The 12,863-nt window shown below is 48.3% G+C and overlaps 2 protein-coding genes across 3 annotated transcripts in view; one reads left to right on the forward strand and one right to left on the reverse strand.

Annotated features, from left to right (window-relative positions):
- The window catches only part of Pafah1b2 (platelet activating factor acetylhydrolase 1b catalytic subunit 2), a 45,105-nt gene extending 35,993 nt beyond the window's left edge, over window positions 1-9,112 (reverse strand). The window contains exon 1 of the mRNA XM_021172743.2: window positions 9,007-9,112. The gene's annotated coding sequence lies outside the window, so the exon portion shown is untranslated. The remainder of the gene's footprint in view (window positions 1-9,006) is intronic.
- Window positions 9,113-9,302: 190 nt separating this feature from the next.
- The window catches only part of Sik3 (SIK family kinase 3), a 204,429-nt gene continuing 200,868 nt past the window's right edge, over window positions 9,303-12,863 (forward strand). For both annotated transcript variants that reach the window (XM_021173280.2, XM_021173281.2), the window contains exon 1: window positions 9,303-9,598. In XM_021173280.2, coding sequence (XP_021028939.1) covers window positions 9,326-9,598 — 273 coding nt within the window. In that variant the 5' untranslated portion in view covers window positions 9,303-9,325. The remainder of the gene's footprint in view (window positions 9,599-12,863) is intronic.

The following is a 12,863-nucleotide window of genomic DNA, read 5'->3' on the forward strand; positions in this document are numbered from 1 at the left end:
TTAAACAAGTGGCTTAGAGGAAAGAAACACAGGACAGCCAGGGCTATACAGAGAAACCCTGTCTTGAAAAACCAAAAAAAAAAAAAAAAAAAAAAAAAAAAAAAAAAAAAAAGAACTCAAGTATTCGGCTGCATCTGCCTTCTGAGTGCTGGGATTAAAGGGTGCAACCCATACTCCTGAACTCAGATTCTTTCGCTTGTGTGGCAAGCACATTACCCATTTCCCATCTCCCAGTCCCCACTGTTCTACCTTTCTGGCTATAAAGAAATGCTGCTTCCTGGAGACTGCTTCCATTTGGATTTCAACTCTCTGGTTCTTGACGTGGGCTTCCAGTTTTCAATTTCCCTGAAGTATAAATAGAAAGAACTAGAGGGCCCTAGTTTTTGTTTTTTTTTTTTTTTTTTTAAGGCAAAAGGCAAACTGTACTTTAGAATTCCACCAGCAGGTGTCGCTGCCGCCAAGGGAAAGGGGTCACTGGGTTTTCCTGTTTTACAGGGGCCTGAAAAGGAAGCAAGGAGAAAGAATCCCAGTTCCTATAGAAGCCAGTCCCAGTGGCAGAAATGTGCTGGAAACACGGGTAGAAAACCCGAATGACAGCCACTCAGTGCAAGAAGCAGCACATCAATCTTGGCTGGGAAAACAGGGAAAGGTTTAAATAGACCACTTAGGACCCAGAGGCAATTCCCAAGGCAGAGACTCTGCACTGGCGACACTGGCAAGGAGAACCAGGTGCAGAGCCAGAGACAGGAAGGGAAAATGTCAAGGATGCCTTTAGTTCTGACTTCCTAAGATCTTAGGTACACTTTTAATTAATTAACTCATTCATTCATTCATTCATTCATTTCTTCGAGGCAGGGTGTCTCTGTGTCTGAAGACCAGGTTGGCATCAAACTCATAGGGATCCACCTGCCTCTGCCTCCCAAACGCTGAGTTAAAGGTGTGCGCCACCACTGTCCAGCCTTTATATTTAAGAGAAAGGATCTAAATATACAAGATTCTAGCCAGGCACAGTGGCACACACCTGTGATCCCAGAACTTGGAAGGTAGAGGCAAGAGCATTAGCAGATTAAGGTCATCTTGGCTACACAGCAAGCTCAAGGGGAAACCTGAACTATGTGAGACCTTGCCTCAAAACCAATCAACCAACCCTCCGAAAGGACTGGGAAAACGTGGCTCCGTCACCAGAGCACTTGATATGCAAGGACCCCAAGGAGGCCTGAGTTTCATCCTGAAAAACACACTTGGCAATGCATACTTGTAATCCCAATGCTGAAGGCACAGAGGCAAGAAGGGTGGCCATGGCTTGTCGGCCAGCCAGTCTGGCTGAATCACCAAGCTCCAAGTTCAACAAGAGAGGCATACAACAGAGCAGAGGGAGAGATTGAGGACAATACCTGACAATGCCCTCTGGCCTCTCCATACACACATACATACATACATTCATGCATTCATACATACACACACATATAAAAACAAAGACCACCAGCAGCAGCAGCACCACCACCACCACCAACACTATCACCACCACCACCAACAACAACAACACCATCACCACCACCACCACCACCAAAGCCAATATGCCCAGATCTTGCCAGGATTGGCAACACAAGCTTGTACTCCTCACCTTCAGGAGGGTAGTGAGTTTGAGGCTAGGCTTGGATATACAACAAGACTCTGTGTCAAACAGCCAAAAACAAGCCTTGGATGGCACCTGCCTCTGCCTTCAGAGTTCTGGGATTAAGGGCATAAGGTCTGGTTTTTAAAAGGCTTTATAGCATAAGTACTGAAGAGCTGATTAAATGAGGAACCCTTGGCATAAGGTACACACGTGTTTGCGAGAAAACATTGTCCTGGATGGATTTTCTTCTAATGAATACTCCAGTGATATTCTATATCACATCAAAGTGGGGAGCTGGGGAGTGTACCTCACTGCAGGGGTGGGGCAGGGGGAGACTGGTTTTGCATGTGTCAGGGCCTGGATATACATATCCCCAACACTGCAAAAACAATCACCAAAGAGGAAACCTCCAGATGATGATGTATTTATTTATTAGGGGAAGAGACTGAGCCTGAATGCTAATACAGTAGTCACACCTAAACAGGTAGAAAAGCCACAGGGCACCATGGCACACCCCTGTAATCCCACCCAGTCTAGAAACTGAAGCAGGGCTACTTGAACCTTGGGCAAGAGATGGAAGGAGCCCAAGGAGAGAGACTGAAAGGCTAAATGATGGTGGAGCACAGCTTCAGCCCCAGGACTCTGGAGGCAGAGGCAGGCAGATCTCAGCGTTTGAGGCCAGCCTGGTCTATAGAATGAGTTCCGTAACAGTCCAGGTTACATAGTAAAACTGTCTCAAAAGAGGTGTGTGTGGGGGGGAAATAGGGATGGTGGAGCTAGAGAGGAGGCTCACAACTAAAACATGAAAAAATAAATGGGGGGTTGGCTCAAGTTGTCTCTAGATCTCCATGTATGTTCCATAGAATGTGTGTACCCCCAAATATATCAATCACATAGACACAATACTGTAAAAAAAATAAGTCAGGCGGGGTAGGGCATGTCTTTATTCCCAGCACTCTGGAGGCTGATCTCTGATTCAAGGCCAGTCTGGTCTACAGAGTGAGTTCCAGGCCCACCAAGACTGCTCAGAGAGACCTTGTCTCCAAACAACGACAACAACCAGAAAGAAAAGTCTTTTTAGAAGGCTTGAAGGTACTTGGGAGTGATCTAAGGGGTGTTTAGTAACTGTAAAAGACTCTTCTGGTAACCCTTACTACACTAAAGAAAGGGAAAACTGGGTTTGGGGCAGGGGGTGGGGCATCATGCTCGGGACAACTCGAAGCCAAGCCTTGATGGAAAGCTCCCATCTGCTCTCAGGCCCTTCCTGTGGTGCTCTAGAGCTGGACACCAGCTTGTTCTTTTCGACTGTTCAGGCCTGTTTCTAGACAGTCAGAGGAGACACGCAAACCAGGCTAGGTCGATCTGGGATTTAAGGGGAAGTAAAAGCCACACAGCTGAGATGGAAACAAAGGGTGGCCCCTGCACAGAGAAGCCTCACATTCAGACGCATCTCCCAGACACCAGGGTGTTTGGAGTTTCAGACAATGTGGCCCACGGTGTCCTAGTTCCTGTGTGCTGGCAGAATTAGACTGAGGTAGTAAGTCCCTGGCTTCAAAATTAGCAGAATAAAAATATTCAGCAACATTGTGTTTGGTATACAGATGTTTTGAATAAAGTGTGTAAGTCAACTATCTATCCCCGTGTCAGCTGATTCCAGAGATGTCCAGAGACTGGACCCTCCTTATGGTCTCAGAGGTCTGAAAAATCCATGAGGCAATATAGTGAGGATACAGTTTTCTTTCCAGTTGCTGGCAAGCTGCCTAGCACTGAGGTTAAGTGGACCTTTAAAAATGGAAAAGCATGAAGGTGGCTCTCTGTGAGTTCAAGGACAGTCTGGTCTAAAGAGTGAGTTCCAGGACAGCCAGGGCTTTACACAAGGAAATCTTATCTTGAAAACAAATGGCTAAGCATGCTAGGTGGTGGGGTTAGCCTTTAATCTCAGCTCGGAGAGGCAGAAGCAGTGGATCTAAGTGAGCTCGAGGCCATTGAGATTTATACCGAATTCCAGGACAAACAGGTTACATAATGAGACCTGTCAACAAACAAACAAACAAACAAAGTGGCCCAGCTCTTGCAGAGGACCTGGGTTTGGTTCCTAGCACTCACACAGTGGTAGTTCAGAGCCATCTGTAACCTCAGCTCCAGGGGGACTCAATGCCCTTCCTTCCTTCCTTCCTTCCTTCCTTCCTTCCTTCCTTCCTTCCTTCCTTCCTTCCTTCCTTTTTTCTTTAAGATTTATTTATTTATTATATGTAAGTACACTGTAGCTGTCCGCAGACACTCCAGAAGAGGGCGCCAGATCTCGTTACGGATGGTTGTGAGCCACCATGTGGTTGCTGGGATTTGAACTCTGGACCTTTGGAAGAGCAGTTGGGTGCTCTTACCCACTGAGCCATCTCACCAGCCCTCTTTTTTCTTTTTTTAAGACAGGGTTTCTCTGTATAGCCTGGTCCTGGCTGTCTTGGAACTCAAATCTGTAGACCAGGCTGTCCTTAAACTCACAGAGATCCCCCTGCCTCTGTTTCTGGAGTGCTGGGGTTAAAGGTGTGAACCACACATCCAGCTCCAGTGCTTTTTTTTTCCTAGCCTCTGCAGGTGTGCGATACATATGCATACTTGTAGGCAAAATACTTATATGCATATTTTTTAAAAAATCAATAAATTATTTTTCTCTATTTTTAAAACAGGGTCTTACTATGTAATTTAGGCTGGCCTTGAACTTGTGGCAACCCTCTTGTCTCAGCTTCCCATTTGGTCAGATTATGAACCATACTTGGCATAGACCCTAGATTTTGAATCACTTATAGAAGCATGAATTTTTTTTTCTTTTTGTGATGTTATGGATTGAACTTAGGGTCTCATACATTTGAGACAAGCACTTTGCTACATACAGAGCATGCACACGCGCACACTCACACACACACAAGGAACATGTGGAAGCCAGATAACAACTTGCAGGAGTTGTCCCAGGGATCAAATGGGCATCAGTCATCAGGCTTTGCAACAAACACCTTTACAGCAGACCCATCTCTGTGACCCACCGCCTTTTACAATGTTATTATTATCATCATTATGTGTATGTGTCTAACCTGTGCATGTGTGTGCATGGTTGGGAGAGCATGCACACCACAGTGTATACATACTATGGCTATGGCCCAAGGTGGATGTCAGAGACCAGCTTTTTGGATCAGTTCTCTCCTTTCGCCCTGCTCAGGCTGTAGGTCTCTTGCTTCTGTCACAATCTGTCCTCTATGTTAGGTGGTCCTTGAGCTTCCATGTGACTCTCCTGCCTCGGCGATTACTTCACTATAGGGGTCCTGGGATAACAGATTCGTGTTACTACATCTGGCTTGTTTTTATGGATCACTGGTATGGAACTCAGTTACCATGACGTTACCATGGGGCATGAACTTTTGACCCAGTGAGCTGACTGAGCCATCATCCTCCAGGTCTCTGTTCTATCGCCTTCTACAACAATGTCTTGGGTTGGGTTTTTTAGGATTCGCAAGCAGACAGAACGCCGTCAATGCCGTCACTGTGGAGAGGTTAATGTTTGGTTGTTTGGTTGTTTTCGAGACAGGGTTTCTCTGTGTAGCCCAGGCTGTCCTGCAACTTACTCTGTAGACCAAGCTGGCCTTGAACTCAGAAATCCACCTGCCTCTGCCTCCCAAGTGCTGGGATCACAGGCGTGCGCCACCACTGCCCCGGCGGAAAGGTTTTGTCTTTGAATGTACCTTTGCCTTTCCAGAAAGCAAGTAGTTGGATATTGGGTCTGATTGTAGCCATCTCTGCCCTTCTAATAACTGGCACGTCTCTGAGATTTCAGTAACCCAGGTCAGTCCTCCCAAAGGGGCAGGGTCACGCACACATCTTGGGGGCAATTCATTAGGGGAGTGATGTTCTTTCCTAGTGAACAGCAAGTCTCCCTCTGGGAGTTTTATAAGCCAAGCCACCACAGGCCTGTTTAACAGGCCGGCTGTAGGCCCCCTCTGTCTTGCTTCCAGCGACCCTCAACCTCCTCTTCTCTACTGCTGTTTTAATCAGTGTTCAAATATATAGGATATTCAACCCTTTGTTAAGTTTCAAACCCGGAGGTGTCTTTTTAACATACCAAAGCATATCTGGCTCCCAGGTTCTCCCAGCAACCCCATTCCTTATCTGTTACAAGGTACGTCTAGCATAGCCCATCCCTTACCCTAAACATTCCAGTCTAAGGCTTCCTTCCCCAGAGGCCCTTCCCTACATAATCCAGACATTTTGATTCCCTTCCTCTCCCCCCCCCCCTTTTGTTTTTTTTTTTTTTTTTTTTTTTTTTTTTTTTTTTTGGTGCTTGGGCCTCCTGGCTGCTCCACCTGCTTCCCCTTTCCTTTCTCCTCCCCACTCTCCTCACAGGCCAGCTCAGCTGGACTTTGCTAAGTATGTCTGCCTCAGGCTAAGTTCTCCTACACAGCTATAAGAACTTCTAAAGAGACAAGGTGTTTCTGTTGGGCCTGGGTCAAGGAAACATATCATGGAGGGAGCAAATGACAGAGGACAGCTTTTCATTTCCTGGCCAAGAAGCCAGAGAGAAGAGAGGGAGAGAGAGATCAGAGAGAGAGAGAGATCTTTAGAGACATGCCCCTGCTCACCCTCCTCCCAGATCCCATCTTGTAAGAAAGCTTCCATAACCTCCTGATAAGGCCATGTTGCGGGAGAGGGAACTTTAACAGATGAATTGGGGTTCATTGAAAACAGAAAGTAGAACACTAGGTTGAATCTAAGTAAGGCAGCCTTAGCTCAGAAACCTGATTTTCCTTCTGGCATCTTCCTTCATGAGGATTAGAACTGGGGAAAGAAGCCATAGAACACAGGCTCCAGGGGCAGCTGCCTGCATCTGAATTCGGGCCCTACCACTTCCTGGCTCTGTGACCTTGGACAAACCCCTTAGTGTCTCCACTTCTCTTTTTCCTTGGCTGCAGAATCTGTCTAGTAATACAACACCTCTCCAGACCTTGTTGTAAGATTTTGTTTTGTTTTGAGACAGGTTTTCTCTGTGTAGCCCTGGCTGTTCTGGAATTTGATTTGTAGACCAGGCTGTCCTGGAACTCCAAGTGCTGGAATTAAAGGCCTGTGACACCAGGCTTGTTGTAAATCTTAAGTGACTTTTATAATATTATCAATGTATACTGTGCAATCTAGTGCTTGGCAAATAGTTGTTGATGTTGTTGTTATTATTATTATTTTATGGTGCTGGGGATCGAGGTCTCTGAGAACCCAGCAAGCCTTTATCCAGATCCCTGAATAACGCACCGAATACACCCCATTCCATAAAGGCAAGGAACACCCATGACACGTTATCTGGCTATCCTATACTCACTGCTAGGGAACCAGCAGGATAGGTCTCTTCTCTTTGGAAATTAAAGCAATGCTCCATTTTCCTAGCTCCTCCTCAAGGCTTTCTTGAAGTGAGGGGTGGGGTGGGGGAGTGATAGAATGAGAATTTGAATAAGAGGTGTAGCTCAGTTGGTAGAGTGAGTGCACGGTAAAGCATCACCACGGAGCCCTGGGTTTGATCTCCAGCACTGCATGAGACAGGTCAGGATGTTGCTGGGCAGTGGTGGCAAATGCCTTTAATCCCAGCACTTGGGAGGCAGAGGCAGGCAGATTTCTGAGTTCGAGGCCAGCCTGATCTACAGTGTGAGTTCCAGGACAGCCAGGGCCATATAGAGAAACCCTGTCTCGAAAAACCAAAAAAAAAAAAAAAGACAGGTAACTCCTGTAACTCCTGTATTTGGGAAGTGGAAGCAGAGAGATCACAGATTCAAGGTTGCCCTTGGTTACCCAGAAATCAGCCAGGGTAAGTGAGAGAGAGAGAGAGAGAGAGAGAGAGAACTTGATCAAAACAAACAAATTTTCAAATTATGTCTAAATGTCTAAGAATGGAAGACACTCTGGGTGCACAGCATAGTCAAGAGTGGCTTCAGTACTAATTCTAAGACTTCCAGAGAGAAGGCTTGTTTTTCTTTGTCTTACCAGCAGAGCTCCCCACCTCCAAGGAGATGGTAAACCTCATTCTGAGGTCCAGCTCCTAAGTTATTGGCTTTGCTAGATTCCAGCAAGGGCCATGAAGTTGTAAGGGTGGCTGGCCACACCCAATCATTCATCTCAGATTTCATAATCTCACTTGATGAATAGGTTTAAGCAGCCTAAGAAGCAACGTCCACTTCATCCCTGTCTTTATTTGCTTGTAAAGGAGCCAATTAGTGTTATTTGTGCTGGCAATTTGAAATAGCCACCAGGGAACTGATCCAAGGCAGTTGTGGGATGACCCCTCTGTCCCATCCTAGACCCAGCCATTACTTATGTCACATGGGGGGGGGGGGAGACCAGAACATTGGGGAAAGACCTGTGGTCAGAAAGAGTAAGCATGTATTTCCTTTCTCACATACCCAGTGACCTGGATGTCACTTTTTGATACTGCACAGAGATGTGACAATACTCCTGTGCCATGGAGGGAGATACAGGTGTGGGTAGTACAGCACTGGATACATGAGATACAATTAAATAGAGGAATGCACACAGCCTTCTTCCTTCCTTTTCTAACGGACCAAAGGCTATCTCTCCTTTACAGCCCAATTTCCTATCCCCACCAGAGGCAGATAAATCAATCTACTTAATAAGGAAGGAGGAGGGGGAGAGGCTCAGTTACAGCCCAGGATGTGGAATGTCAGATAACAGGAGGGAAGAAAGAGGGATATGAGTTTTATTGCAGGGGTTATTAATTTGATCACTCTTAATGTCCTTAGAGAGTCATTAGTAGGGATGGAATTTATATTAGTTACTCGTTTTGCTTAACGGATTGGATTGCTCATCTTTAAGCATGACGTGGTCCTGGATGCAACACACTTCACCAGTACTAACCCAGCAACAGAAAAAGAGCGCAGAGATTCTGACAAACTCAGGCTGGAGAATTGTTCCGAGTCAGGGGTGGCAGGAAGGAAAATGACAGTCCTTTTCTGGCCCTCACCCACTCAATGACTGGAACGCATGTTTGGGATGGGTTCAACATCCTTGAATATGCAAACTCCAATTTCCGCACTCCTCTGTGTTCGATGACTTATTAGATTGATTGTACGAAGTGAGCTGGGCTTTGTAAGAGTTTTTGCTGAACAATTCCCCTGCCTTTGCTACCAACTTGGTTACAGTTGCTTAAATACTGTAGCTATTCCTGCCTCTGTGGCCTCCAGGGCTAAAGTGGGACAAGGCTGGTATTTTTGGTGATGAGGAAATCCTTTTAAGGGAGGTTTGGTGGTGACTGAACTGGGACACAGGTCGGAGCAGGGATCCCATCAGCGAACCAGGGGCCATCGGGAGTCTGGTTCTGGGGTCTCCCCATCTCATATCCCTACCTCGCTTAGAAGTTGCTGCTGACCCTCGACGTTTTCAATGCCTGTTCCCCAGAGGGGGGCACTAGGGAGCCGGCGCCTCAGGAACAGGGACCCACGCGGGAAGGTCGAGCTCGCCCGGTGAGGTCACGGTTGCCATGGCTTCGGGCAGTGACGCGCGTCCGCACGTGACGCGCGGTTGCCATGGCGCCGGGCGCCCGGCGGCGCGGGAGCCCCGCCTCCCGGAGTGACGTCTGTCGGCAACCCCCCTCTTTCGGCCCCCCCGCGCCCCCTCCCCCCCGGCCGGCTCCCCGCGGCCCCGGAGGTTTCACTGCACAACAAGATGGCGGCGGCGGCGGCGAGCGGAGCTGGCGGGGTTGCCGTGGCCGGAGCAGGGGGAGCCGGGCCGGCCGGCCGCCTGCTGCCTCCGCCCGCCGCGGGGCCACCGGCAGCCCCCGCCGCAGTGCCCCCGGCCGCCGTCCCGGCGCGTCCCACAGCCCCGGCCTCCCGCGGGTCGATGGCCGCTCGCATCGGCTACTACGAGATCGACCGCACCATCGGCAAGGGCAACTTCGCTGTGGTCAAGCGGGCCACGCACCTCGTCACCAAGGCCAAGGTAGTGGCGCTGGGGACCGCGCGGCTGCGGGCTGCGCTGCCCGGGGGGCGTTGCAGCAGGGCGGTGGGGCCAGGGGAGACCGCGATTCCCCGGGGCTCGGGTCAGGGTCAGCAGTGGGGACCGGTGCTGGCGGGAGAAGGCAGGGATCTCAGAGCGGAGGGGTTCCGGAAGGGGGGGCTCCGGGAACTTAGCAGCTGGACACCGGAGAGGTCCCCAGGGCTGTGCGCGGGGTGGGGGGGGGGTGACTGGAAAGGAGGCGTTGGAACTCTCTGGGGGCCGGCGGACTGCACGCCAGGAAGACTCCGGAACCAGCAATTAGGAAACCATCAGAACGAGGGCAGGGGCATATGAAATGTGGACCACAGGATGGGGGAAGACGCGCAAACTGGCTGCCTCAGGCTTCCCAGGACGGCTGGGGCATGGGGCTGAGGGTGTGCGGTGGGGTGCTAGACACCGGGAAATGAGAAGGACCTGGCACCTATACCGGAGAAAGGAATCAACGTTTGATTATTTAAGACTGGGAGATGGTGTCAGTTGAAAGCCCGAGGAAGTATACTTGATTATAGGAAGAGGTAGTGAAGAAAACGGGGAAATAAGGGGGGAAAAAATGGAATGGACCCATGACCAGATGTCCCAAGGCTCAGGGTTCCTGGTGACACTAGCTAACCAAGGGTTAAACAGTTTAGGATAGATGGTTTGCTGGTTATTTTTAGTTGTCAGAGGGTCTGAAATTGTGGGCTTTTTGAGCTCGGGGTGGGCTTTTTAGTAGGGAAGGGAACCGTGGGATTGGCACGACAGAATTCCACTCATTTGGGCCCTTTGGTTCCCAAGGGATTTGAGGAGCTGTAGTAGTGAAATTGGCCAAGGTCAGTTAGGAAATCATGTATGTATACGCATGTAGTATATTTTTTAAAGGACTCAGAGGTAGCACTTTTACCTATCTTTCTTCATTGAGAGTATCAAGGAAAATCATTCAGTTTTGATGGAAGCCACAAAACCCATTTGAATTCCCAACTTGTCTTTGCTCAATACCTCACTTAAATGGATACTTTTAACGTAGTAGTCATTCCTTATATTTAAAACAGTAGCTTGAGTTTTTCTTCCGCCTGGCTAATGAAAAACCTTTACTACCTAAGCAGCTCCTCTGGGAGACACAGGACTCCCCTCCCCTCCTCCCCCTGGCCGCTGTTTACCTTAGCCTACCTTGTTTTGGCTTTTATGGCAGTCCCTCCCTGCCAGAAGCCTGGCGACTTATCTGGGCCTCGTATCCTGCTTACTGGCAACCTGAAAGTTACTTTCCTCGCCTCTCTCTGTCAAAGACTACAAGGGGCCCTTCTTCCGAGGGTGGTGGCAGGCAGAGTGATTGGTCAGTTTCACTTCCTCTGATGGGACCCCTTCAAGCCTTTTTGTCAGTTTTTACCAGAAGGCCTCAAGTCTTCAGAGCCCAGTGACAGACTCAAGTGCGCCCCTCCTGTTGCAGTCCCTCAGACCGGCAGCTGGAGCTGAAGCCGGCATCTCCTTACCCCCTACAGTGTGTTTACTGTTGGCCTAGTCAAACTTGTGTTGACAAACAGAATGCCTCGGTCCCTTGTTTTCTCTCCCCTGTCTGCTTCTGTGATTATTTTGCTCTGACCTCTGGGAAATGGACTCCACAAACATAATTGGTTGTCTGGCTACGTTCTCTATGATTTAAAGAAATTTGAATTTTTATATCAAAATATTGATTAAAAAAATCTATGACAAGCTGGATTGAGTGTCTTATAAACATAATTGCAAACAGTTGATTCTTGGCTTTATATATAAAAGGGACATTTCTGTTTTCAGTAGTCAGCAAAGGCAGTGCCTAATTATGGTTGGTCTGGTTGCTTTCTAGAGTGTGTGTGTGTGTGTGTGTGTGTGTGTGTGTTTCAGTTTTTCCCTGAGACCTTGGTATCCTTTAGGGCTGCAGCCTTTACAGCACTGGCATGTTTATAGACGGGTGTCACTGTTTATGTTGGTTTTTATCTTTGATCGTTTGTGGTGTGCAGTTATGCAATTCCTATGTATGGAAATATTCAGACTTGAATGAGGCTGAAATGGCTGGGACAATGAGTTGCATGTGTGGAGGAGACCACACCAGCGTTTGTTTGTGCTTCTGTAGCAGTGTGCAGTTTCCTGGCTCCAGCTCCAAGGGCCCTATCTTTCTGCTACTTAAATGACTCTGCTGCGAGTGAAGCTTGATTCACAAGGCGCTGTCACATGCTCAGGGTGCTCCATGGGCATATTTTGGCTTGCGCCCTGCTTATCTGAATACATTTTGGAAGGGTCCTTCAACACTGACAGCTGAGCTGTGCCCAGCAGCTGCTGACATAGGTTGGGATGGCCTAGTAAGGCCATGGCTTGGTTATATAATGGCAGGGAAGGTGTCTAGGTCCTAGAAGTTGCTGGAGCTGCTGCCGTTCCTTCCTCAGGAGCGAGGCTCTCCTGCAGCGTTTGTCTCCCGCAGTCAGGTCGAACAGAGGTTAAAGACTGGTTTTCTTCCCTAGCTCTTTCTACACTAGGCCAGCCATTCGCTCCTTTCAAGGTGTATGCTTTTTTTTTTTTCTTTCTGTTTCCTTCTTTATGTCACTGAATGGTCTGAGATTTTCTTCTAATCGTGCACAAAAATCAGACACAGGTAATAATGACGATGCCCATGTCAGCAGAAGGAGGTTAGGCAATAGGCATTTTCTATACATCGGAGAACTATTTATAAACCCCTCTTCCTACATGACCCATTCCAAGGAGTAAGAAGCTAAAGCAAACTTCATCTATTGACTAAGCTACTGCACTCTGTCCAACAATAAGAGAAGCTGGCCCCCGTCCAAACTCTGTTCACTCAAACTTCCCAGAGCGAATAGGATGATGAAAAGAAAAGGAACCAACGGGACACCCCCGCCCCCTTTTTTTCCTTTTTCCGTTGTTGGGACCTTTGCAGCGTGGCTCCCCGGTGCTGAGTCTCGACATCCCAGCTCTGCAGTGCCGCCAGCCAGCGTCAGCGTCGCTGCAGAAGGCTCGCAGGAACCACAGGCTCTGGTCAGCAGCTCACCCTGGTTTTGTCCTACCTACTTTGATTTCCTTTTTAAAAATTTCTTTTGAGACACATTGCCCAAGGTTCTCTGTCTTTTTGGCAGAACATGATAAGTATTAAGATTTAAAAATATATATATATTTCCCCCTTCTCTGATTACTTATGGTCTGTTTCCTGTGCCTAATTGTACCTTCAAGCTAGCTGGATGAACAGAAC

This window comes from Mus caroli, chromosome 9, assembly GCF_900094665.2.
Source record: "Mus caroli chromosome 9, CAROLI_EIJ_v1.1, whole genome shotgun sequence".
Classification (NCBI taxonomy): domain Eukaryota; kingdom Metazoa; phylum Chordata; class Mammalia; order Rodentia; family Muridae; genus Mus; species Mus caroli.